A 21,666-nucleotide genomic window follows, 5' to 3' on the forward strand; every position below is an offset into this window, starting at 1 on the left:
AATGTGGCGCATTTCACAGAAAGACAACGTTTAACATAAGCCAAGTGGTCATTGTTTGAGCTTTGTTTATACGTTAGAACGTCATGAATGTAAACAACGCAACTACTCTGATTTTCAAAACAGCGCCTTCATCTTAAATTTTTCCTAATATTTTTTTCGCCACATACACGCGGTCAAGAAATTCCAGGATAAAAAAAAGGATTGCTCGAAAAGAAGAATGCCAGCTGAAAATGAGACTAAAAGCTCTCAAAATATGCTAAAAAAGGAATCGAACTTCTGGATACTAAAAATTCCGCGGATTACAAATTCATCACTGGACAAAAAAACGCGATTCCGATAAGAAAAGCGAGCTCGTTAAAATTTTCCATTGTTTCCAGCGAAACACAACAAACCGTAAAAACCCGATGGGCCCTACTTCTGAATTGAAATGAAGAGTTTCTGATGAGGATCAAATTTCGAGAGCTTTTCAATGTCATATATTTTATTGTGTTAGCGTTTTTGACCTTTCAAGTTGCGAAGAGAATCTTTCAAGAAAACTTCGAAATCATTCGAAAACACAATGAGCAGATCACGAAGTGGAAGCTGCTTATTATCGCTAATAGTGAGGATTGGCAGATTGTACAGGTACTGATCTTTGTCATTGATGATTTCTGACGTTATGCTCTAGCAACAATACATAGATTTGCTTCGTCGAAAACTTCCGTCATTCGAATTTGAATTCGATTTTTTCCAGTCACCCAAGAATTCTAAATTTAATCTCGGCGATGTTTACATGCCAACAATGGCCATCCCAGCGAACTTTTTGATTCTCTTTCCAAAGCTGGACTTCTTGAAGATCGGATTTCTTCTCTCCCGCGAAATCGGCGTTTGCGCCAAGCCTATGGCGGGCAGCGATGACGTAAAATCGTGGAAAGACATGGGCAATTTTTACGAAAACGAAAATGCTGTCGACAGGCCGGACAATCCAAAGTTCGAATTCGCAGGGAGCCTGATAGAGTGCGACGGGCCACTTATCTTCGACCAGAACGTGAAGACATTTATCGACTTGGAAATCGACGTCCGTTCCTTCAACTCTCCAACCGGCTTCTCAGACGCTGCTCGGAAGAAGTACTGGCCTCGCGAATTCATCCTCAAAGAAGTACCGAAAATCCCTTTTCACCAGTTTCATTCTCCTTCCGAGCCTATTCGATTCACTCACATTCCAAACGACGCCTGCCAAAAAATAGTCTTCCCCGTTTTTGTCAAATCTACTGTTACCAAAGTTGGTCTGCGCAATCTCATCCGCGAGAACTTTAAACTCTGGAACATTGATAGCGGCAAACTTTTCTTCATCTTCGGCGAAACAACCCAGTCTTCCAGAGAGGCGCTAGAAAACGAGATCCAAAAGTACGACGATATCATTATCACAAGCTACGAGGACACTTACGACAATTTACCATACAAGACATTCGGCGCGTATAAATTCATTGAAGAATATTGTAATCTGTAAGAATCTTTTATGAAGATCTTGTTGATGAGTTTTAGGGCTTCTTGGATCATCATTCATGACGACGATACATTCATCAAATACGAGCGGCAGTACGAAATCTTCAAGCGATCTAATTTCTTCCCAAAAGAGCACCTACAGTGTATGTACGGCTACTTCACAGAAGAAGCGCCACTGAGATGGTCAAAGTACGGAGTTGGCTTTCGCGAATATCCCTTTGGCTACTACTACCCGAAATTTTGCCACGGGCCCTGCATGTCGGTAAGTTTGAATTCTAACGAAAGAGACTCGATTTGAACTATTCAGTTGTCAAAAGCAGCTGCTTCGAAAATTTACCATCAAGCAATGATCACAAATTGGAATGGAATTATCCTTGAAGATGTTCTCTTCAGGAACAGTGTCCAAAGCGGGCAGATATACAATACAACAACGACAAATTAGGCTGCACAAAATTAAAAAAAAGTAAAATTTGAACACTGTAAACAAGTGGTATCATCCGTGAGTTGGCGAATGTAACCTCGATGGACATCGAGCGCGGAAGCTGCGAGCACATCTCCAGCCGTTTACCCTCCAAAGAAGCCGCTTTTCAAAAACTTTTAGACGCGTCGCGGAGAAAAGCTGGCGTTTCTAAACAACCCTCGCCCGGATAACGAATTTCCATAATTCAAAAGCAAGAACCATTAACTCTGACAGCACGCTGACGTTTGGGTCCTTATCCTTATCTTTGTGGACTCGTTAGCTAATTGTATTTTTCTCAAGCAACTGACAATAAAGAAAACCTCAACTGCACAATGTGATATGCATCGAATAATATGACGTATAAAGAGTCTTAAATTGAGAGACTGATTATGAAATTGAAGTAGCATCTTTAATTTGGATGAAAAACTGCAAAATAGCTGCAAAAAAAACAACAAAAGACACATATTTTTGAAGAATCAACTTTAGCATTCAAAAATAAGTTGAGATTTGAGAAATTGATTTTATTCAGAGTTCCGGAATGGTGATGGAAGTGTCCGGTATCGTCTCTCCTTTCTTTCTGCTGAACGGAGAGTCAGAAAGTTACTGCAAGAATCGGCAGCAATTGGTCTCCAGCAAGGATAATTTTCCAAACAAGTTGTCAATCGTTCCTAAATTTATTTTATTTCAGAGTTCGTTTACGTTTCTAACTTACGTGTATTTTTTGCCTTTTCGGACTTTTTCAGCCTCTCGAAAGAGGTGAATGAAAAATTCTGAAAACAGTCGGAGCGGAGGCTCGATTCTAGAGACGCAGTAGTGTATTTTTGACATTAACAATAAATTTTGATTCTCTGTTCTCGGGTATGAAAAATCTAGTTCTACGAACAATTATCCAAGTTTTAACAGTGTTTTTTGAATGCTTATGAAAGTTAGTTCAATGAATTTCAACATTGATAAATCGGCGCTAACAAACTCGGCACGTTCAAGGTTCACGAAAGGGACTTGGCTTCGTAGAAATGTAAATTGTCTTTGGGTAATTGAATTAAGCCGCAATCGTCATCGAGAGCGATTCCGGTTTGCGTCAGAGCTGGCGCTGCTTTAACATGCTTCTAAATATTTGTTGCACGCGGTTCTCAGCGCCACCACCACGAATTCCTCCAAGACACACTTGGAAGGCGAGAGTGATTTGATTGTTGGAAGACGAAGAGGAATGCGAGCTTTTTTCGCTCTCGCCGCTTTGGTGATAAACCAGGCAGCAGCAAAAGAAAAGATCTTCAAACAGATTCTTACAAAAAACACAAAATGCGAGCGCGCCAGATATGCAGGAAAGAATCAAAACTGAAAATTGAGAATAAAAAAAGAGAGAGAGAGAAAAAAAGAAATTGAAAGAATTCATTTTGGTTAACTAGAAGACCGGGAAAGAAATTGAAAATGAAGAATTACATGTAGAAGCTCATATTTTGATTCTTGAAAGGAAAAATCTTCCCAATGGCGCATATAATCGACGGGGAAGAGTTCTCCGGTGAGCATTTGCTCACAAAATTCACAGAGAAAGAAAGGAAGGTGATGAAGCCCAAGCACTGCATGCGGCGGTGCTTTCGATACGCAGGTTGTGTGGCCTTCAACTACCACTACTTTGACGATTTCGACATTTGCGAGCTCTTCTCAGCAGTCGGGCCAACAATAGAGAACACTGCTAATGTCACACGAGGCTTCTTCTCCTCCGACTGCGACGTAATTGACGATTTTTATGATTACCGCATGTCCAGAGAAGTCTCCATCATCTTCAAAAAAGTGTCTGAGTTCGTCGACGACGAAGTCAGAAAAAATCTACTCACGGATGTTTTGACAGTCAATAATCTGCGACCAGATATGAACAACAAGTGGAATCTAACAGCGCTCGGGCGAAATGGAGATACAGGTTTGAGCGAAGCAGAACGCTTCAAGTTCCAAGTGACGGAATTTCCACTCGGTGAGCACACCATGTGCCATTTCAAGTTCGAAGTCGACCGAGTGGTGAGAGTTAACTCGGAACGAGATAACAGTGAGTACATAAAAGAGTTCTTCGGGTCCGACGATGTCTTTGTCGCCAATTTGTTTAAAATCAAGTGGCCCGAGAACATAGAGCTCTATGACATCGAAGCGTCCCCGTCCGACATTCGCATTGTCTCCTCGCAAGAGTACTATGGAATGAAAGGGAGAAAGGCAGATCGCGTTGATGGTAAATGCACTGCGTTAGCAGGAGAGCTCAAGTGCACTTGCGGGCCGGGTCTTTATTGGGAAGATGGAGCGTGCAAGGACGTTGACGAGTGTCAGGATGAAGATGTCGGCAACTACATCTGCGGAAAAAATCAGGAACGGGTCGAGGAAGACAATGAAAACTGAGACTGCTGCCTTCTTTAACTCGATGTAAAGGAATGCTGGAATCAGCGCGGCTCATTCAACTGCATATCATACCCAGAGCATGACGAGTTTAAATCCGCAGCTGCTCAGCGAATCGCCATTCTTATTGCCAGACAAGGTACTATCTACAAGAAAGTCTAGAATTTTACTATTCCCAGAAAAACTGCCAAAACGATTCGATTACTCAACATGGGTTATGAACATCATCCTCTTCATGGACGAAATCGACAACGTTTCAATCGACGGCAACTGCACTAATCCCTTCAACTATGACCATTTCGATTCTGCTTACGACATCGCGCGCGCTGGAGACACCAATGTATCATCAAAAAGCTATCAGCAATTCCTTTATTTTCATTTATAGATCTGGTTTCAACAGCTTTACGAGAAAGTATTCTGGGTCTTCAAAGATTGCGACAAGTACGGGCGGATGAAAGAGTATTTCCGAAAAGTCCGCCGCCTCTATCGCCAAGGAGTGCGCTCTGGCAAAAATCCCGACATGTTTACCGACTTGAACGAGGAACACATGCTCGCGAAGTTTTCCTCGGCTGACTACGAAGAAGAAAATTACGAAGACTACTTCCAGGAGCGCTCAAGGAAACTAGAATCAAAGTTGATATCTGCGCCTCGAAAGGAAGACCACCATCAAGCAGCTCGAAATGAATTCGAAAGCATCGACTGGAGCTGGACGGATGACTACAATTGGTCGTAGATATGTTTTATATTCACTGTACATTTTTGAGATAGCTGTAATATAACTGTAACATATACTGAAGCCGGGCTGTGAATTGATGAACTAGCTGTGGTAGTCGACGACGTAAGCGAGCACGCCGAGGGGTTGGCCGATGATAATTTGAGTCCACACGAGCATGTTTCCGTAGCTTGGTCCCAGCTTTTCTCCGATGACTAGGCGATGTTAAAAGAGTTTAAGTATTGAGATGCTTTCATGAGAAAATTTTAAAACTTACAAGTAGTGATTGGCTGCATCGGGATTTGTGTGATCATCCCAAAGAAGGAGTAGAATCGAAGTCTTTGAAGAGGAACAGAGATGAAAAGCTCGTGCATTACGGCAGAGAACAGGAAAACTGCGCAAGCGGTCATCGCTTTTGAGCAGCCTGCACGAAGAAGAGGTTTGTAGAGATGGCGAACACACCATTTGTGCACAGGAATATTCCAAGCTTGCCAAAAGTACTGCACGTCCTTAAAAAATGAGTTTTTGGCTTTCACGTTAAAATTTTACCGTAGCGTTCCACCAGTCGCGGTAAAATTCGCGATCGCCAAATCGAAGCAACTCGGCAAGAAAGTTGAGCCAGGAATGAAAAATCAGGAAGAAAGCGCAGAACCAGACAATGTTGTTAGACACGGACATGGCGAGAAGATGATAAAGAAACTTTTGAGGACTTTCTTAGTCTCGGTTTTTAAATTTCCTTTGCGATGACGTGAAAAGATAGAATATCGGATATAAAACCGTGCCTGATCCATCAACAGCAGCTCTGTCCATATGTGGCATCAGCCACTGCTGGATAAGCGCAATCATGAGCCAGAATAGAAAGAGAGTTTCAAACAGCCGCTTGAAAAGAAAATAAGGACGGACTTTCTCGGTTCGTGGGTATTCCATTTCATAGCACAAGGTCGGCGCCAGGATAAAATAATACAGATTCGCGGTAGTCAGATTATTCGGATACATCATTTCAACTTGTTGATCATTATCACCAGTAGCTGTTGGCATTGAGAACCGTCGTTTTCTTTTTCGATTTTGTTTCGCGTTTTCGCTTGTTACTGTAGCTGACTTAGCACTGTACCAGCGATTTGCCTGTGCATATGACCACATCTACGATATTTCTTTGTCAGTTTTCAAAAAAATTTACCTTGAGGAAAAAAACGATAGAGAAAATTATACTGATAAACGAGGGAATGGGCATTTCCGGAGCCAGAAGAACTTGAATGCAAGGAGCAATAACGATGAGTAGACAGTTGACTACATGTGCAGTTTTTCCAGTTGATTCAGAAAGATTGCCCTGTGCCATTTGCCGCTCGATGTGCAGACTGACCAACGCGAAGAGGTTGATCTCGATAAATATCCAGGTGTTAGTCCAATGCATTGGGTCCTTTGCTAACTCCCAGAAAGAAGGCAGTACATGAATTCGAAATCCAAATGTCACAAGATTCTCCACAAACAGTCTAAAAGCAATGATTACCTTCTTGGACATCTACGCAAACATTTGGTAATCTCCGAGTTATGCAACGCGAACTTTGATATGTTCCGAAAGGAGCCTTCTGAATAATATTTACCCGTCTAGATTTAACTTGTTTTCGAAAATGATGACGTTAAATTTCTGATGAAATTATTTCAGAATAACAATAAAATTGGCTCTAGAAATGATATGAAACTAAATATCTCAAGTTTACCTTACATTGGCGAACAAAAGCATTACTTTGAGCAAGTTGATAAAGCCCGAGAAGTTCTCCCAGTTGCTGGCGGATGACATCAACGATGGACGACTTTCATGGCAGATTTTGGTCTTTCTCTTTTCGTAGTCAGGAATGTTCGATCCAGAAGAGTACAAATTCTGCTGCGATTTAAAATTCTCTTCATGCACATCAGAGATAGACCTTTGGCTCAAGAAGCGACGACGTATTTCGTTAGCTGAAGTACTTTAACATTCTCAATTTTAAATAAAAACATACATTTGAAGGCTTGCGGAGCCATCTTCTAGCTCTGAGGTCTCCACTCGAGATCTGGGGCAGAGAGTTGTGTACCTGAACTGTGCTGCATGCGTATTAGCTGCAAATAAGGTAATGCAAATAAGACTGCTGATGATCGAGGTTAAGATTGAGCAAATACCCTTCCATCCTGCGTATTTTTGACCGGAAATCGATAAGACAGAAGTCTGTCGTTTATGATGTCAAGTTCACTTTGATCACAATCCATCGCTAGCGGCAAAATAAGGTGATGTTTACTAAAGCCACCGCCCGAATTAAAAAATCAAAATCGCTTCACACATTCTCCTTAAAGAAAGAGATCGCAAGCGAAAAGAGCAACAAAAGATGTCTCTGTCGGGAAAAGTATGTGTCGTCACAGCTGCTGGGCAGGGAATCGGAAGAGCAAGTGCTGAGGCGTTCTTCAACGCGGGCGGAAAGGTTTTCGCAAGGTAAAGAGTACTAAATTTCCGAAGATAAGAATTTCTAAGTGACATCAACGAGGAGCTTCTGAAAACGCTTCCTGAAGGAATTGAATCTGCTAAGCTCGATGTAACCGATTCAGCTGCCGTAAGCGCCTATTTCTCTAACTTTGAAAAGATCGATGTTCTCTTCAACGTTGCCGGTTGGGTACCACATGGAACAATCCTGGATTCTGATGATGACGTCTTTGATAAGGCAATGGATCTCAACGTCAAGAGCATGTTTCGGTAATCATTGCAGAACCCTTATATTTACTCAAAATAATGTTTAAGGACTTCACGAGCAGTCATTCCGATCATGCTTAAAAATGGTGGTGGTTCAATAATCAACATGAGCTCTGTTGCGTCAAGCAGAAAGGTAAGCTAGAAGGATAGCTACAACACTAGCAACTCAATAGGGAGTCCCATTGCGATGCGTGTATAACACTACCAAAGCTGCGGTCATTGGGTTGACAAAGTCGATCGCGGCTGATTTCATCAAAGAAGGCATCAGATGCAATGCGATCATGCCTGGCACAGTCGACACTCCAAGGTTCCACCCTTGCATGTCAGATGTAACCAACCTATTTTAGTCTCCAAGAGCGCATCGCAAGTACAAAAGGAATGACAAAGGAAGAAGCCCTCGACATGTTCATGAAACGTCAGCCAACTGGAACACTCATGGGTGCTGGTGATGTGGCTCAACTCGCTGTCTATTTAGCAAGCGATCACGCCAAACTTGTAACAGGTGGAGAGCACGTTATTGACGGAGGATGGAGTCTTTGAGCTGCGAAATGCGTTATCACTTGCGAAACATTTTCAATTATAAGCCTGCAAAGAGTAGTCATTGATCCTGATTCTACACGTATTTATCTGTAATAAAAATGAAATCATAAGAAAAAGAAAGAGAGAAACGAGTTCACACTTTCAAATCGAGTTTGGCGGCCAGTTCAAGTTCATATTTATTCTTTAAACAGAGTCAAGGACTGGTGGTTCGTAGGAATCAACGACTTGTCCGTCATTGGCACCGCCTTTGACGACCTTGCCGGACTCGCCGTGCATATCCAAAAGCTTGGACATATCGAATCGGGGCTTCTTGAGGACCTTCACTTTTCGGATGTAGACATCGTGGAGAGGGTAGGTGGAGGCGGCGGCCTTAAGGATCTCCTGACCAATAGAGTCGGGGAGAAGCTTGGCGACAATGTTCTTGATGTCGGAGGTGGAGACCTAGACAGATGCTATCATCAAGAACGAATGATAGAGTTCGATGAAATTACCTCTCGTCGCATGATGGTCATCATCTTCTTTCGGATGGTTCGGACCTGGGTGGTCTGAGCGTAGGTGGTCTTCTTGACCTGGTTCTGTCGCTTCTTGGTGAATCCGACAGCGAAGAGTCGAAGCTTGTATCTAATGAGATCTTTAGAACCTTGTTGCACTGAGTTCAGGCGACTTACCCGTCAGTGGAGGTGACGTCAACGTGGGCCTCGATCTTGGTCTGCCACTTCTTGATCATGGAGCACTGCTTGTCGCGGGTGAGCTCCATACCGTGGAAGTTGGTGAGACAGTTGTCGCCCTGAACCTCCTCGCAGATGAGTCGGAACTTCTTGTAGGTGGACTCGTCACCGTGGAGGTCAGCCTGGTTGACTTCGTAAACTCGGCCTCGGAGACCGTCAGCGGCAAGCTATAACGAGTGGTTAAGTTTGGTCGCAATTGATAAAAAAAAGCACCTTGGTACCGGCAGATCGAGTGACGAGGGTCTGGCCAACAGTTCGGGTCTTGAAAACAGCTGGGGCCTTGACCTTGTACCATTCCTTCTTGGTGAAGGGATCAACGATCTTCTTCTTGTTACCCTTTCGGCCCTTGGTCAGTCTCTTGTTCTTACCAACCGCCATGTTGGGTTAATGAATCCGTTAGATCTAAATAATGATCAATTACAGAGAGGGCGTTGCAAGAACGGAATTTAACGGAATTAGGAGAAGAGGAAAGCAGATTCAGGATTGGTTGGAATTATTTTCCGAGTTGATGCATTTTTGCAGCTCTTCGTAGTGATCAAACAGTTGCTGAGGGTTCATGCACTCTCGTAAAAAGCAATGGTCCAGCAGTTGTTCGTAGTGCGCCCGGTCGATGGGGTCTTTCTGAACAAAGGCATGAGGCACAGCAGCAATTAAATGTTGATTACCTTTAAGCACAGCGATATGAAATGTGCGCAGGACTCTGGGAATCGATCATCTTGGTCGAGGCCAGGAGGCGGGTCCTCCATGACCATTTTAAGAATATCGAACTGTGTAGAAGCGTTTGTGAAGGGGTGTTTTCCGTCGGCAAGCTCAATGAGGGAAACACCCAGACTCCAGATGTCTGACTTGAATGTATACCCCTCTAAAAATTAGATGAAATTAAAAAACTTCACTTGAGGCAAATTTTGATAAAAAATTTTTTCGTGCTCAGAAGAAAGAGCAGAAAATTCTGAGTTGAATGGGCTAGATTTGACCCGAAAACTTTAACTTAATGACCCCAAAAATTGCGTAACAAAGTCCAAATTAGGGCATTTTTGGTAAACTTTTGGGGAACTTTTAAGGGGGTTTCCGTTGGACTTATTCGACGTTCTATAGCTCAAAAGAATCGCCGTCAAAAATTGAGGGGGGGTTTTTAAGGGTTTTGAAAAAACTTAAGAAAAAAATTTTGACCATTTTTCGACCGGTCGGTTTGAAGGTGTTTCTCTTGGAATTTTTCAAAATCCGCAAAAACCCCCCCTCAATTTTCGATGACAATTCTTATGAGCCCAAGAACGCCGAGAAAGTCAATCAAAAACCCCTTCAAATCGGCCCCAAAGTTTTTTGAGGAAAATGACTCATAATGACGTCATTTCAAAAAATTATAGAGCCGGAAGTAGACCAATCGACTCAGAATTTTCTACTCTTTCATATGGGGCCATAAAATTTTTCTGAAAAATTTTGCCTCAAATGAGGTTTTTTAATTTCATCTTAGATAACAGCATACTCAAAAAAAGCAGTTATTTACCTCCGGCCTTGATTCTTTCAGGACTCATGTAGGGCTTGCAGCCGACATTGGTCTTAGCCATCGAATTCACCAAATTGCCGGCAATGCCGAAGTCGCAGACGAGGATCGAGACCGTGCTCTCCTGCTTCTTTATGAGAATGTTCGACGGCTTGATATCTCGGTGCATCATCTTTTTTTCGTGAAGAAATTTTATCGCGTTTAGGACAGCATGCGCCACAGATGCTAGACACTTTTATTGAATTTGAGTATTCTAAGTTCTTTGGATAAATGTTTGATAACTGGAGTGGGAAAAGGATGCGATAAATATGTTTGGCTCACCTAGAACAAAGTCATTGACACAGAGCTCGTATTGATGGGCTTTTTTATAATATAGGTCGAGGGACATGTCGCACAGTTCCATGCATATCAGGATTTCACCCTCTTTGAAAAGCGCTCCCAGATAGCTGACTGTATATGGACACTCTATTGTCGATTTGTTTACTTCAAGATCTTTCATCATTGTTTTTTGTTCCTAGGGAACCTATCAATTAAGAAAAGAGAGCGCAGAACTTACATTATTGTCATCCTGAAATGTGATGTGCTTGACAGCGAAGACGTAGTCCGGATGAGTCCTGAGAAATGACCGAGTGACGATGCCAAAGGTCCCTTGGCCGATGTGTTCGATGTCGACGAGGTCGCGAGCATTAACATTCTGCGAAGTGCCGTCGGGAAATATTAGAGGCGCCTGCACATTGGGGATCCACCCATCTGTTCTGTTCGGCTCTCGGTTTGAAGTTTGCAGGGGGATTTTAAGCTAGAAAGACAGTAAGAATCGGGGTATTCGCAGAGGACTTACTCTGGGCCCTCTTCGGTGGAGTGCAAAGTGCTTATCTACTTAGAATTAGACGCTTTCGCGAGAAGTGATAAACAATAAAATTTGATAAGAAGATGCACCCCACCTATTTTTCTTCGCTTTCGCCTTTTTGGTCGACAAGGGTCGTTGCTCGTCACTCATTTCGACTCCTAGCCATTTACGCAGGGCTCAATCTAAAGCAAAGGACGATAAATTGCTGCTCGATGGGGCTTGATTCCGAAGAGGCCGAGGAACTTGTTGCAAACACACAAAAGAAAAATTACTTCTTTCTTGGGGCAGCGTTCTTGGCAGCTTCGGCGGCGTCCGCGGCCTTCTTGACTCGGGCACCCTGGAGCTTGGCGTTGGCACGGGCCATTCGGAGAGCCTGGAAAACGGAGTGCTTCTTCTCCTCGGCGGTGATAGCTCGGGCCTAATGAACAAATCAGTGGCTTGTCATCATAAAGATAGACTTACGGGTTCCTGGGCGGTGAAGACGTGGTCCTGTCGGATTGGGAGCTGAGGAACCTGAGTGGCGGTGGCGAGTTCTTCGGCAGAGGAGTCGCCCTTGCCGGCCTTACCAGCCTTTCGTGGGAAAACGATGAGCTAAAACAAAAGTTAGACTAGTAACTAATGAGGGTGATTCACCTTGGATCGGTACTCCTTCAGTCGAGCAACGTTGGCCTGAAGACCTTCGACGGACTTGTTTCGTCGTCGAGAGTCAATGGCGATGCCAAGCTGTCGGGCTTCTCGGACGGTGAATCCGGCTCCCTTGAGTTCGTCTTGGGTGAAACCTCGTCCAGCTCGGACTCGGATGTTGTATCGAGCAGTCTGGCATCGGACAATTGGTCGAAGAGCGCCTCCGGACGGTCGTGGGGCAATAGCGGCGGCCTACAACAGAAATAAGTAGGTTTGAATAACTCACAGAGGGTTTTCCTTACCTTGTCCTTTCGGGCATTTTGTCGTCGCTCCTTTCGAGCGGGCTGGTTGAACCAGGTTCGGACTCTTCGCTTCCAGTCCTTATGGAAGTGGGCGTTGGCCAGAATGTTGTTCCTTTTGCCAACCATGGCTTTTTGGTCCGAGCTCTGAAATTGAACAGTCGTTAGTTCTGTGTTAAAACAAGTAGTCTCTTTGCAGATTAAATAAGTTGGTGCCCTTAAACAGGTTATATATCAGTTTCATCCCTTTTCGGGATTAAATAAGTTGGTGCCCTTTTCAGGTGGAATATCGATGTCGAACCCTTTTAGGGTCAACTTCAGGGAGAACTTGTGCCTGAAAGGAAACGTTAGTTTATATTTTTTGCAAGATATCATTAAATAATATATGATTTAAGTAGACACCTCAGCAACAGTGTATAATCTTGATCAAGCAGGGGTTGTCACGCTGTTCTAGTGGTCTCTGGGAGCCAATCAAAATAACTTTGGTAGCTTCCAGAAGAGCTTGACAGAAATCCAAAAGTTCTGGAATAACTTGAGGTGACTGACAATCCAAAAGAAATCACGAGAGCCCGAGCTTGATGTACTCATAGAATGGATTTACTATTGTCATCATAGGCGTTTACACTTGTAAATTTAAATGAAACTTACACGTTCGGATGATTCTGAAGATGACCTTTCTCTACTTCAGCGTTGACCGGGTATTCCGTCCAGGAGGGCAGCATTCGCCCTATTACGCGGATGAGCATTCGCCCATTTCTCAAATTTTCAAATCACATCTAAAATAGTTAAGAAATTAGTTTCTTGTCGAATGCGCCGAAGAAAACGGCTGAAATTGAAGTTCTTGGAATAAATAGATAACTGTGAACTGATAAAACAGAACGGGAGGAATGTGAAGAACACTTTTTGCGCTTTAGTACTCGAAGAATTTGAGCATTCGCGCTTACTTTGTTTGAGAAGATAGGTGCTTGCTTTCAACAGTTGTGATACAGAACGAGTGAATAAGAGGGGGTGAAAGTACAGAAGGTCGGATCAGTCGTGAATCAAGAGGAATTAGAAACAATAAGCAAAACTACAGCTCGATCGAAATGGCGGTTTGTTCGCGGTGTAACATTGAAGAATCATTTTGTTTTGTTTTTGGGTTGCAATTGAAGTTGGGATTGAAGAAAAGAATAAATAAAAACTACCCGCGATGGAGCCACTTCTGGAGCTTTTCGCTTCAGAAAGCCTCGCTGAAGTTTTCGTTGTTTTCGAAGTTTGCTTGGCGAGATTCTCGCAGCGAATATGACAGTGGTGAGAACTGGTTTTCAAATGTAAAACCGTCAAATGGATTGTCTGCAAAAGAGACAGTTAGTTTCGCTATCAATTATTTAGCGTGTACCTGGACCGAGAGTTCCAACAGCGGCTTGATTGACGGAATTGGGGATTGGCGAGTTTCGGAAGGACGCCTCGATGTATTTTCCATCGGTCGGTCCGTTCTAAGACAACAAATTATAAGAATTCATCAAAATATATTTCTTGGGGCGATGAATTCGCCTCAGAGGTATCGCTTGTGTTGGATTCTAATCTTGTGCGCTTGCGAGCCTCACCCGCTCACGCCCTCTCAGATATCCGTTCTTTTACACGATCATCACCGACGATTTTAATTGTTTACGCTTGAATTATACTTGACTCACCAAATTAGGGATGAAGGGAGGGGGAATTTTCTTGGCCAGTAGCTTATCCCAAGCTACGTCTCGGAAGAACTTGTGGCATTTGATTTCTTCCCAGTCCGACTCTCCGTGACCGAGACGCTCTTTTGGATTTTTCTGTAGGACGTGCTGCAGGAAGTCGCGCATTTCTGACCTGAAAGATAGTTTAATGATCTGTCTTTATCGTTTAATTGTAAACTTACGAGACAGAGGTTGGCAACTTGAGAGGTTTGTAAAGTATTCCTCTGTACATTTCATCAACGACACGTGAGTAGAATGGAGGCAGGCCATATACCATCTCGTAAGTGACTGCTCCAAGGCACCACCAGTCGATAGACCTGGTGTACGGTTGCTTCTTTAGTACTTCTGGAGCCAGATACTGAAGATTAACGTTATAGGCGAAATAAAGTTCTTTATAACTATTAGTTTGAAGTTATGTCCTCAGAAACGTATAATAATCCTGACCTGTCATGTGGCGATTCCTCCGCTAGAGCTCTTTTGGATCAATCGGAAATAACTTCCGACCGGTCTAAAGAGAAAGAACCAGAGAGAAATGCTTCCTTCCGGAGAAGTCAAAGCTTGACCCAATGGCTGACAAAAGCGTTAGATAATCGCCAGGGATGATTGGTACTCAGAGAATGGATTTACTATTGTCGTCATTGACATTTATCAGCTGTACGAAAATATAAGCAAAAAGATTTACCTCCGGCGTGCCGCAGAAGGTATCCGTTGTTGTGCCCGCTTTCATGTTGTCTTTACAGAGGCCAAAGTCAGTGAGTTTCACGTGTCCGTCCGAGTTAAGAAGGATGTTCTCTGGCTTGAGGTCGCGGTAGATCAGCTGTCTCTCGTGCATGTAGCCGATCGCGGAGCCTATTTCGGCGGAGTAAAACTTGGCTCTCGATTCTGGAAAGGTCCTGTCGCGTTGGAGGTGGAAAAAGAGCTCTCCGCTAAAATTCTGATTGAGAATTGGCGAGGTGAGTAATCGCGTGGGCGGCGCAATATTGCGCGCGCTGGAGGAATGATAACTTACCCGTTAACGTAATCCAGGACAAAATAGAGCTTGTCCACAGTCTGGAAGGAGTATTTCAGGGAGACGAGGAAGGGGTGCTTTAGGTTGTCGATGAGCACGCGTCGTTCGCAGTTGATATGGTCGGTTTCATTCTTCTGAAGGATCTTCTTTTTCTCAAGCGTCTTGATAGCGTAGTACTTGTTTGATTGCCCGTTCATCGTCGCCAAATAAACGCGACCGAAAGAACCTTTTCCGATCTGCATTATGTATGTGAAATCCCTAATGAAAAGTTCAGGACATAGCACCGACGGCTTGTACTTACGTTGGCGTTAGATGACGTGATTCTGTAACTCCGAGACTGATGTCGCCGATGTGCTCGCTGGAGATGGAATACTCGCTCTTAGAAGAAGGAAGTCTCCCGTTGAGTCCTTTTGGGCCATAGAGAAACTTAGGAACGCTTTCGTGCTGCATGAAATGTCTGTTTCCGACGACCTGTTTCATCATTCGATCCAAAGTGTCCAGCCTTAATCATTTGTCTAGGAGTTGTTACTCAGGCGTTGAATTTACCTGTGAACGTAAAATTTCTTGTTGAGCTTCTGAAAAATGGCCTTTGCGCCTCTGACGGGGAGTTCGAGCTTGTCAGAGGAGACCTCTTTGTTGAGTAGCTTGCCGAGATGAATAAACTCGTTGAAGGAGCGCTGCGTGACCGACTTGTTGTTGGAGGCATCGGTGTACGTAACCTGGGATTTCTTTCTAGCTCCCAAAGGCTTTTTGTGTACCTACCAAGTACTCGTCTGAGCTGGTTCCGTTCGGGTCGGTGACGACGCTCACCGTCGCGACAGACATTATTCGATTTTCGATCTATAAATGCCAAATATTTAGATGACCGGCGATTTGTTTCAAAAATAATAAATACTGTCAGTCTGTATTTCACAGAATATAAATAGAACGCCTGGTTAGGTGAATAGTTGACGCAGGTGGTAATCAACCTTTTTGGTTGATTAACAGTTCCGTTTGAATCCAAACGGATCGAATGAGCCTTTCTGACTCTTTCGGCTCACATAGGCACAGGGCCGCCACTCAGGGAATTATAGCAGCCCATTTTCGCCTCTAAGGATGAACAAGTAGGGAGACCCGGCTTCTTCGCGAAACTGGACGATGGACGGGCCCCGCGGTTCACAGCGCAAAAACATTCGACCGTCTAAAAAAGAAAAATGAAAGTGAGTTGTTGTTTTGTGGTGAAATAGAGAGCTCTTCTGAATGTGAGTGAGATATAGGCAGTGTTGATAACTGAAAAAATAATACAAAAATAGGTATCCATTTGCCGGCAGTTGTAATTTTTCCTAGATGCTGGGATTTGAACTTATTGTAGTCAGCTTCACTTTCTTCTTGATTTTTTTCGCCGGCCTGAAACGAAACAGTAAGGGTTTTCACTCCTTATTTAAGAATAATTCTCGCTTATAAATCTGGACTTACTTGGCATCTGCGACGAGAGTGTCGGACACGGATTTAGCCATCAAGTCAGTTTTTCCTGCCGTTTTCGCCGCTGGTGGGAAGATGTTTCTTGATGGTCCCGGGCCGGGAGAAGCAGAACGGCTACTTGGCCCGGGAGAAGCAGCTGGGGTTGTATTCGCAGAAGAAAGTGGCGATGCATACTGAACAACTGACTTCTGCTTCGAGGCAAGATGAAGTTTCGGACCCGTCTTCTTTGTCCGCATCGGAGTAGCAGTCTTCTTCTTTACTTTGCCATCAGATGACTTGAGAGACTTCACAGAGCCGCCAGATGATGACCTGCTAGCGACCGATGATGACGAAGGAGTCTTTTTCTTCGCGCTGAGAAGAAATATCGGCGCAATCTTGACAACTTTATTCGTCGGCGTTGTCATTGTTGGAACCTCCTCGTTCGAGCTGCTCTTCGAAGTACTGGAAGATTGAGATGTCTTCGAAGATTTCTTAGAGCTCGCCTTCGGCAAAATTCCGGGCTTAGGGAGACCTTCGGGCTTCGGTAAAGCCATTTCTACATCGTCGTCGATGATAATCGCTGCCGAAGATGAAGCTGGTTGCGCGGCCCCGCCAGGGGATTTTTCTTTTGACTCCGACAGTTTTTCGAGCTTCTCGGTGAGCATCGCTGTATCGAGAACTTTTCGCCTTTTCTCCACGCTCTCAGCCTGATCATCTTCGAACGTCGACTTTCTCTTCTTGTCATTCTTCTTCTTTGGAATGAGCGTGTTGACTTTTTCGGCCGGGGGAACTTTCGCGTTCGCATTCGAAACCGCCTTCGTCGCCAGTGGAGCGGCTTTCGAAGACGGAGTCTTCTTCTTGCTCTTTGCGACGAGCTGATTGACCACGGGAAGAGCCGCTGCCTTCGTTATCTTTGGCGCAGAAATATTTTCCTTGCTTTTCCCGGAGTCGCCGATTTTCGCCTTCTGGATACCAGTCGTCAATTTCTGCACCGGATCTTCTTTCGCCTTCGAAGCAAGCTTCTTTTTCTCCGCCTTTTTGAACGCGGCAGCGATGGAGGCAGCTTGCTTCTTCGCCTCCTTTTCTTTCTGCTTTTCGAGCTTGGCCGCTGCTCTCTCCGCATCCCTAGCCTGCTTTCTTGCTTCTTTTTCGGCTGCTTTGGCAGCAAGAATGGCTTCTTTCTTCTTTTCGGCGCGGCGCTTCTTGACAAATGCTTCCAGTTTGACCCGCCTGTTGATAATCTTGCCGATTTTTTGTCGCATTTGGGATGGAGAATCGCTCAGAATCGGGCCCATCTTCTTCTGGTCAAGATAAACAGAGGAGATATACCCGTCGCGAGAGCTAACCATGAGATGCGTGCCACAATTTGACCAAGATGCGTCCGTCATATTCGCATAATGGTTGTCGACGATCCTTGCGATTGGGCGCATATCATGCGTGTCGTAGAGCACCACCGAGTTCTCGCAGATAGCAGCCAGAATCATGCGGTAAGGCATTTTAAGGATCGTCTCCATTTCGTACCCATCCTTGTCGAGCTTAGGCGCATAGAGCGTGGGACACCAACGAACTGCCAAAACGGGCTCGGGCGAAGCAAGGAGAAACATCGGCGTCTTCAAACTGCGGCGGGTGAAGATCGCGATGCACGTCTTTCTAGGCGGGCCCTTCGATTTTCGTCCACTTTCTCCCGAAGAGGAAGACGCAACTGTAAGAGCACTCTTCGTTTCTTCCTTATTGGCTTTTGGAGATTAGGCTCGCTAGCGTCCATCTCCATCGCTTCTGGCTTCTGCGTGTCATCATTTTTTGATTTTCGTCCCTTTTTAGAACCCTCCGACTTGTGAGGAATTTCCGCGCCGGGGCAAGCAAGAAGAAGGCCAGTTGGGCACCACTGGAGTCGCCTGACAAAACCAGCAAGATTATCATCAGCGAAGATTCGCACTGGACGGTCATGCTCTTTTGTCGGAATGACTCTCGACACTGCCGCTTTGGAAACGAAACGGTCTTTCTTCTTCTTCTTTTTCTTCCGATCGACCCAGCAGCGCATCGAGCGATCGGCCGACAAGGTAGCAAATAGCTTTCCAAGAGGGTCGATAGCGCAGCCCTGGACGTAGTGAGTGTGATTGGTGAGCTGGGCGATTTTGGTTTTGTTCCATGGATCCCAAATGATCATCGAGTTGTCAATGCCGCAGCTGGCGAGTTTGCGACCATCGGAAGACCAGGAAAGATCCACAACGTCTTCGATGTGGCCGCGGAGAGTCGTCTCGCATTTCCAACACTCCGAGCCCATGTCCTCATCAGGATCAGCTCCAAAGACGACTGTCGGCTTTGCGCCCGGATGGTGCACCCAAATCAAAATGTAAGAGTCGTCAGCGGCCGAGGCTGATGGAAAATTTTGAATTTGAAAGAATAAAACATGAAGTTCTTACCTAGAATAGTTTTGCCGTTTTTAGTAACAGGAGAAAAACGAACAGCACCGATTCCTTTTTCGTGACGGGAGAGCGTTGCTGTGTGCTTGATGTCGATGTCTCCGTCTCGGCGGTGGGAGATTATCCAGACTCTGGGCAGGAAAGTTGAAAGAGGGAAGATTTTAATAAATAATTGGGAGATTTTAAGAATAAATATACGGACCTTATTCATAACGAAATTTCAAATAGGTTAGAAATTTACACTTATTTTAAGAATAACTGAAAATTATGAAGCTTTTCTTACCTGACCATCGTGTCGACACCACCACTAGCCATTCGGAATCCGCATTTATCGGCTCCTTGAGCTCTCACTCGAGCGATCTTCCGAACACCGTCGGTTGCGGCGTGATAGTTGATCGTCTTTTGCGGAACATGATGCTTGTAGGGTAGGAAATCTACCGCATGAATGGCCTCTTTTTTGTGCCAGATGATCTCATTCGTTCTTCGAGAAAGTTTGACAAAAATACGAACATCTCGAACGAAGAATTCAAGAAAATTATTCACAAATTGGAAAAACAACTTTCATTAATAAATATTTAATAGAATATCGTAAATAAAATAAGAAAGATTGAAAATAAATACCAAAAATTCTTCGCGCCGAAATTTATTTTTCGAGTCGTCGATTTTCTGTGTCAATCTCTAGCCTGGTTTTCGCGGAGTAAAAGCCGTGAGGACGACCTTTGGGCACTTCTACAACCTCGTCAGGTGTCGGTTCTTTTCTCTGTTTTGCTTTGGGCCTGAATCTAACATTTTTACGTTCCATTGGGGCAGATCCGAGAGGGAAAAAACTCTAAAGCGCGACTCTTTCACTACACGTGAAGCGCGGTTGGCCAATTGGTTCGGCGAGGCGCGCCAGCTCTCGGCCAATCAGCGCCGGGGAGAGCGCAAATACCTTCAAAAAATCCAAAGAATACGCGCAAAGGGAAAACGAGCACGCATCTTCCCACCCTCCAGCTGATCCCCAACCTATCCCATATCAGTGCCATTAAATATTTTTTGCTATTTTAAAGTGGTTTATTAATTCAACAGAATTTTAATTCATCGTATTCTGTTTTTATTTTGAATTCTTAAATCCCAAAAGAGAATTTATCAGGGAACATTCACGTGGGTCACTACGATTGTGGAGGACTCTTCGTGTGTCTTCCAGCAGACCATTCAGACTCCTAGGGAAGAGGTCGCCAAGGGGCGCGATCTCTTTAGCGCGCCAAATTTGAATCGCAATCGAAAAATATGAAAAACATGCAGAGATCGAGACTTTCTCGAAGACTTGGCGATCTGTGGAATGGAAAACTTTCAGCTTTTTTTACACGAAGCTTTTATTTCCTCGGTTAGAGTTTGAAAAACTCTTTTATTTTGGGAAGTTGTTTTTATTACATTTGCCAACTAATAAAAATGAAGACTTTCGAAACATCCTTTATTTTGGAGCTTTTCGAAATGAAATTTTTATTCAAGGTATGCTTGTTTATTGGAGATGGATATCGCGCGAGTTAAAACAGGGAGAACAAAAATAAATTTCATGGATTTCTGAGGAACGAAAACAAGGTTGATTCAGACCACTTGGCAGATGTTTCGATATTTTGTTGTCTACTTGATGTACTTGTACATGAATCGACGGTGGAAGTCCGATCGGATAGTGTCGTTCACTGAATTAATTTTCGAGAGGCTGAAAATGCTGGGACTATTTACCGAAGTTTTTCTTCTTTTCAGGCTCTTGTCGGGCGCAGTTCTTGAAGACGACGTCGTCATCCCACCGCCGTTTCACTGCAGTTTGCGCTTTCTTTCCATCGTTGAGCAGTGGGTTGCCCCTAAATTAAAATATTCATATAGTAGGCTTGATCATTCCTAATTGCCGCATTCTTCCTTGATCGCAAACAAATCGGATTCATATATTTTAGGGGAAAAAATATCATAAAAGTGGACGAGAATTGATTTGATTTTGAATGCTTACTTGAGAATATTTTCCTGGCGAATTCTTTCTTCATCTTCAGCGCGAGCGGCTTCTTGTTCTTTCTTTTCTTCTTCTCGTTCAGCTTTAATCTAAAAACGCGGAATAAGCATGCCAAAAGCAAAACTTTTCACGGACCTTGTTGAGCTCGGCCAAGAGATCGGCGGTCTCGTCTTCTTCATCTGATGAGTCGTCGTCTGAGTCTTCTATCGGCTCGTCCGCGTCTATATTCCTTGTCCGAGACGAGCCTGACGTTATCGCTGAGTGCGCTACTGACGAACTCGAGCTACGAAGAACGAATAACATAAGAAACTAGCCGGATCGAGTGGACCTCACCTTGAGCCCTTGTACATTCCTCGTTCCTTGTTTCTGTCTTCTCGAGCCTTTCGCTCGGCCTGCTCGAGTTTCTTCTTGAAATCGGTCATTTCGTAGTCGGCCTCGTTTCCCTACAAGAGACTTTTCATCCCGTCAGAAGATGAAAGCCAGTACCTGTCCATCTCCTCGGTACTTGAGGGTCATTTGCGAGGGCATGTCTCGGGTAGAAACTTGCTTGGAGAGCTGACCCAAGTCAGTCTCTCCCTTCATCATTCCACCCTTCGCCGGCTCGAAGGTCGGCCGCGCTGCCGTTGTCATTTTTTACGCTTCTAAACTTTTACTCACATATTTTGTGAATAAGCAAACTTTTTGTCAGAGAATTACTAGTCGTCGAGCAGCATAGACTCTACCAGGAATATCTTTACCCTGGTTCAAATTAAAAGAAATCATTTGTGTGACATTAAGGATAAAAGTAGTCGAAGTTTTAAACTCGAA

General features: G+C 44.2%; 9 protein-coding genes and 1 long non-coding RNA gene across 11 annotated transcripts in view; 2 read left to right on the top strand and 8 right to left on the bottom strand.

Moving 5' to 3' along the window:
* LOC145706482 (dehydrogenase/reductase SDR family member 6-like) overlaps nucleotides 1-8,395 on the top strand; it is a 31,063-nt gene extending 22,668 nt beyond the window's left edge. Inside the window, exons 2-6 of one of the 2 annotated variants that reach the window (XM_081783900.1) lie at nucleotides 7,385-7,497; nucleotides 7,537-7,755; nucleotides 7,801-7,885; nucleotides 7,926-8,059; nucleotides 8,100-8,395. In XM_081783900.1, coding sequence (XP_081640026.1) covers nucleotides 7,394-7,497; nucleotides 7,537-7,755; nucleotides 7,801-7,885; nucleotides 7,926-8,059; nucleotides 8,100-8,292 — 735 coding nt within the window. In that variant the 5' untranslated portion in view covers nucleotides 7,385-7,393 and the 3' untranslated portion in view covers nucleotides 8,293-8,395. Of the gene's footprint in view, nucleotides 1-7,308; nucleotides 7,498-7,536; nucleotides 7,756-7,800; nucleotides 7,886-7,925; nucleotides 8,060-8,099 lie in introns of those variants that run through there. The other variant, XM_081783899.1, reaches the window with a different exon arrangement.
* Nucleotides 423-2,257, top strand: LOC145708045 (uncharacterized). Its single transcript, XM_081785661.1, has 4 exons — nucleotides 423-624; nucleotides 668-1,485; nucleotides 1,525-1,747; nucleotides 1,793-2,257. Exons 1-4 carry the CDS (start codon nucleotides 442-444, stop codon nucleotides 1,925-1,927), a joined length of 1,359 nt encoding a protein of 452 aa, XP_081641787.1. The 5' UTR covers nucleotides 423-441; the 3' UTR covers nucleotides 1,928-2,257.
* Nucleotides 5,043-7,141, bottom strand: LOC145708272 (diacylglycerol O-acyltransferase 1-like). The gene is made up of 7 exons (XM_081785927.1): nucleotides 7,034-7,141; nucleotides 6,755-6,992; nucleotides 6,214-6,526; nucleotides 5,819-6,176; nucleotides 5,586-5,749; nucleotides 5,314-5,545; nucleotides 5,043-5,251 (listed from the first exon to the last, which is right to left on the bottom strand). Exons 1-7 carry the CDS (start codon nucleotides 7,053-7,055, stop codon nucleotides 5,142-5,144), a joined length of 1,437 nt encoding a protein of 478 aa, XP_081642053.1. The 5' UTR covers nucleotides 7,056-7,141; the 3' UTR covers nucleotides 5,043-5,141.
* Nucleotides 8,396-8,443: 48 nt separating the features above from the next.
* LOC145706481 (small ribosomal subunit protein eS1-like) lies at nucleotides 8,444-9,454 on the bottom strand. Its single transcript, XM_081783897.1, has 4 exons — nucleotides 9,234-9,454; nucleotides 8,961-9,187; nucleotides 8,784-8,913; nucleotides 8,444-8,733 (listed from the first exon to the last, which is right to left on the bottom strand). Exons 1-4 carry the CDS (start codon nucleotides 9,396-9,398, stop codon nucleotides 8,476-8,478), a joined length of 780 nt encoding a protein of 259 aa, XP_081640023.1. The 5' UTR covers nucleotides 9,399-9,454; the 3' UTR covers nucleotides 8,444-8,475.
* On the bottom strand, nucleotides 9,452-11,518 carry LOC145708731 (dual specificity mitogen-activated protein kinase kinase 6-like). The gene is made up of 7 exons (XM_081786429.1): nucleotides 11,458-11,518; nucleotides 11,360-11,394; nucleotides 11,078-11,317; nucleotides 10,843-11,035; nucleotides 10,525-10,746; nucleotides 9,686-9,882; nucleotides 9,452-9,641 (listed from the first exon to the last, which is right to left on the bottom strand). The coding sequence occupies exons 1-7, from the start codon at nucleotides 11,516-11,518 to the stop codon at nucleotides 9,498-9,500; spliced, it is 1,092 nt and encodes a 363-aa protein (XP_081642555.1). The 3' UTR covers nucleotides 9,452-9,497.
* An 81-nt stretch (nucleotides 11,519-11,599) lies between these two features.
* Nucleotides 11,600-12,474, bottom strand: LOC145706487 (large ribosomal subunit protein eL13-like). The gene is made up of 4 exons (XM_081783905.1): nucleotides 12,295-12,474; nucleotides 12,002-12,244; nucleotides 11,831-11,959; nucleotides 11,600-11,786 (listed from the first exon to the last, which is right to left on the bottom strand). The coding sequence occupies exons 1-4, from the start codon at nucleotides 12,418-12,420 to the stop codon at nucleotides 11,637-11,639; spliced, it is 648 nt and encodes a 215-aa protein (XP_081640031.1). The 5' UTR covers nucleotides 12,421-12,474; the 3' UTR covers nucleotides 11,600-11,636.
* LOC145706489 (uncharacterized) lies at nucleotides 12,364-13,069 on the bottom strand. The gene is made up of 2 exons (XR_014134688.1): nucleotides 12,940-13,069; nucleotides 12,364-12,625 (listed from the first exon to the last, which is right to left on the bottom strand). It is a non-coding gene; the product is annotated as an uncharacterized LOC145706489 (long non-coding RNA).
* A 25-nt stretch (nucleotides 13,070-13,094) lies between these two features.
* Nucleotides 13,095-15,877, bottom strand: LOC145706486 (serine/threonine-protein kinase Sgk2-like). The gene is made up of 9 exons (XM_081783904.1): nucleotides 15,772-15,877; nucleotides 15,556-15,728; nucleotides 15,311-15,511; nucleotides 15,010-15,267; nucleotides 14,683-14,926; nucleotides 14,183-14,358; nucleotides 13,965-14,133; nucleotides 13,670-13,766; nucleotides 13,095-13,623 (listed from the first exon to the last, which is right to left on the bottom strand). The coding sequence occupies exons 1-9, from the start codon at nucleotides 15,832-15,834 to the stop codon at nucleotides 13,508-13,510; spliced, it is 1,497 nt and encodes a 498-aa protein (XP_081640030.1). The 5' UTR covers nucleotides 15,835-15,877; the 3' UTR covers nucleotides 13,095-13,507.
* A 336-nt stretch (nucleotides 15,878-16,213) lies between these two features.
* Nucleotides 16,214-19,747, bottom strand: LOC145706490 (uncharacterized). The gene is given in 6 exon segments (XM_081783906.1): nucleotides 16,214-16,395; nucleotides 16,465-18,065; nucleotides 18,068-18,825; nucleotides 18,873-19,003; nucleotides 19,156-19,353; nucleotides 19,556-19,747. Coding segments are annotated over 6 exon segments (2,871 nt in total). The 5' UTR covers nucleotides 19,675-19,747; the 3' UTR covers nucleotides 16,214-16,331.
* Nucleotides 19,748-20,351: 604 nt separating this feature from the next.
* LOC145706561 (protein CWC15 homolog) lies at nucleotides 20,352-21,526 on the bottom strand. Its single transcript, XM_081783979.1, has 6 exons — nucleotides 21,346-21,526; nucleotides 21,193-21,302; nucleotides 20,995-21,142; nucleotides 20,860-20,948; nucleotides 20,598-20,716; nucleotides 20,352-20,554 (listed from the first exon to the last, which is right to left on the bottom strand). The coding sequence occupies exons 1-6, from the start codon at nucleotides 21,487-21,489 to the stop codon at nucleotides 20,496-20,498; spliced, it is 669 nt and encodes a 222-aa protein (XP_081640105.1). The 5' UTR covers nucleotides 21,490-21,526; the 3' UTR covers nucleotides 20,352-20,495.
* Between the last annotated feature and the right edge of the window lie 140 nt (nucleotides 21,527-21,666).

Source organism: Oikopleura dioica, chromosome XSR (assembly GCF_907165135.1).
Source record: "Oikopleura dioica chromosome XSR, OKI2018_I68_1.0, whole genome shotgun sequence".
NCBI lineage: Eukaryota > Metazoa > Chordata > Appendicularia > Copelata > Oikopleuridae > Oikopleura > Oikopleura dioica.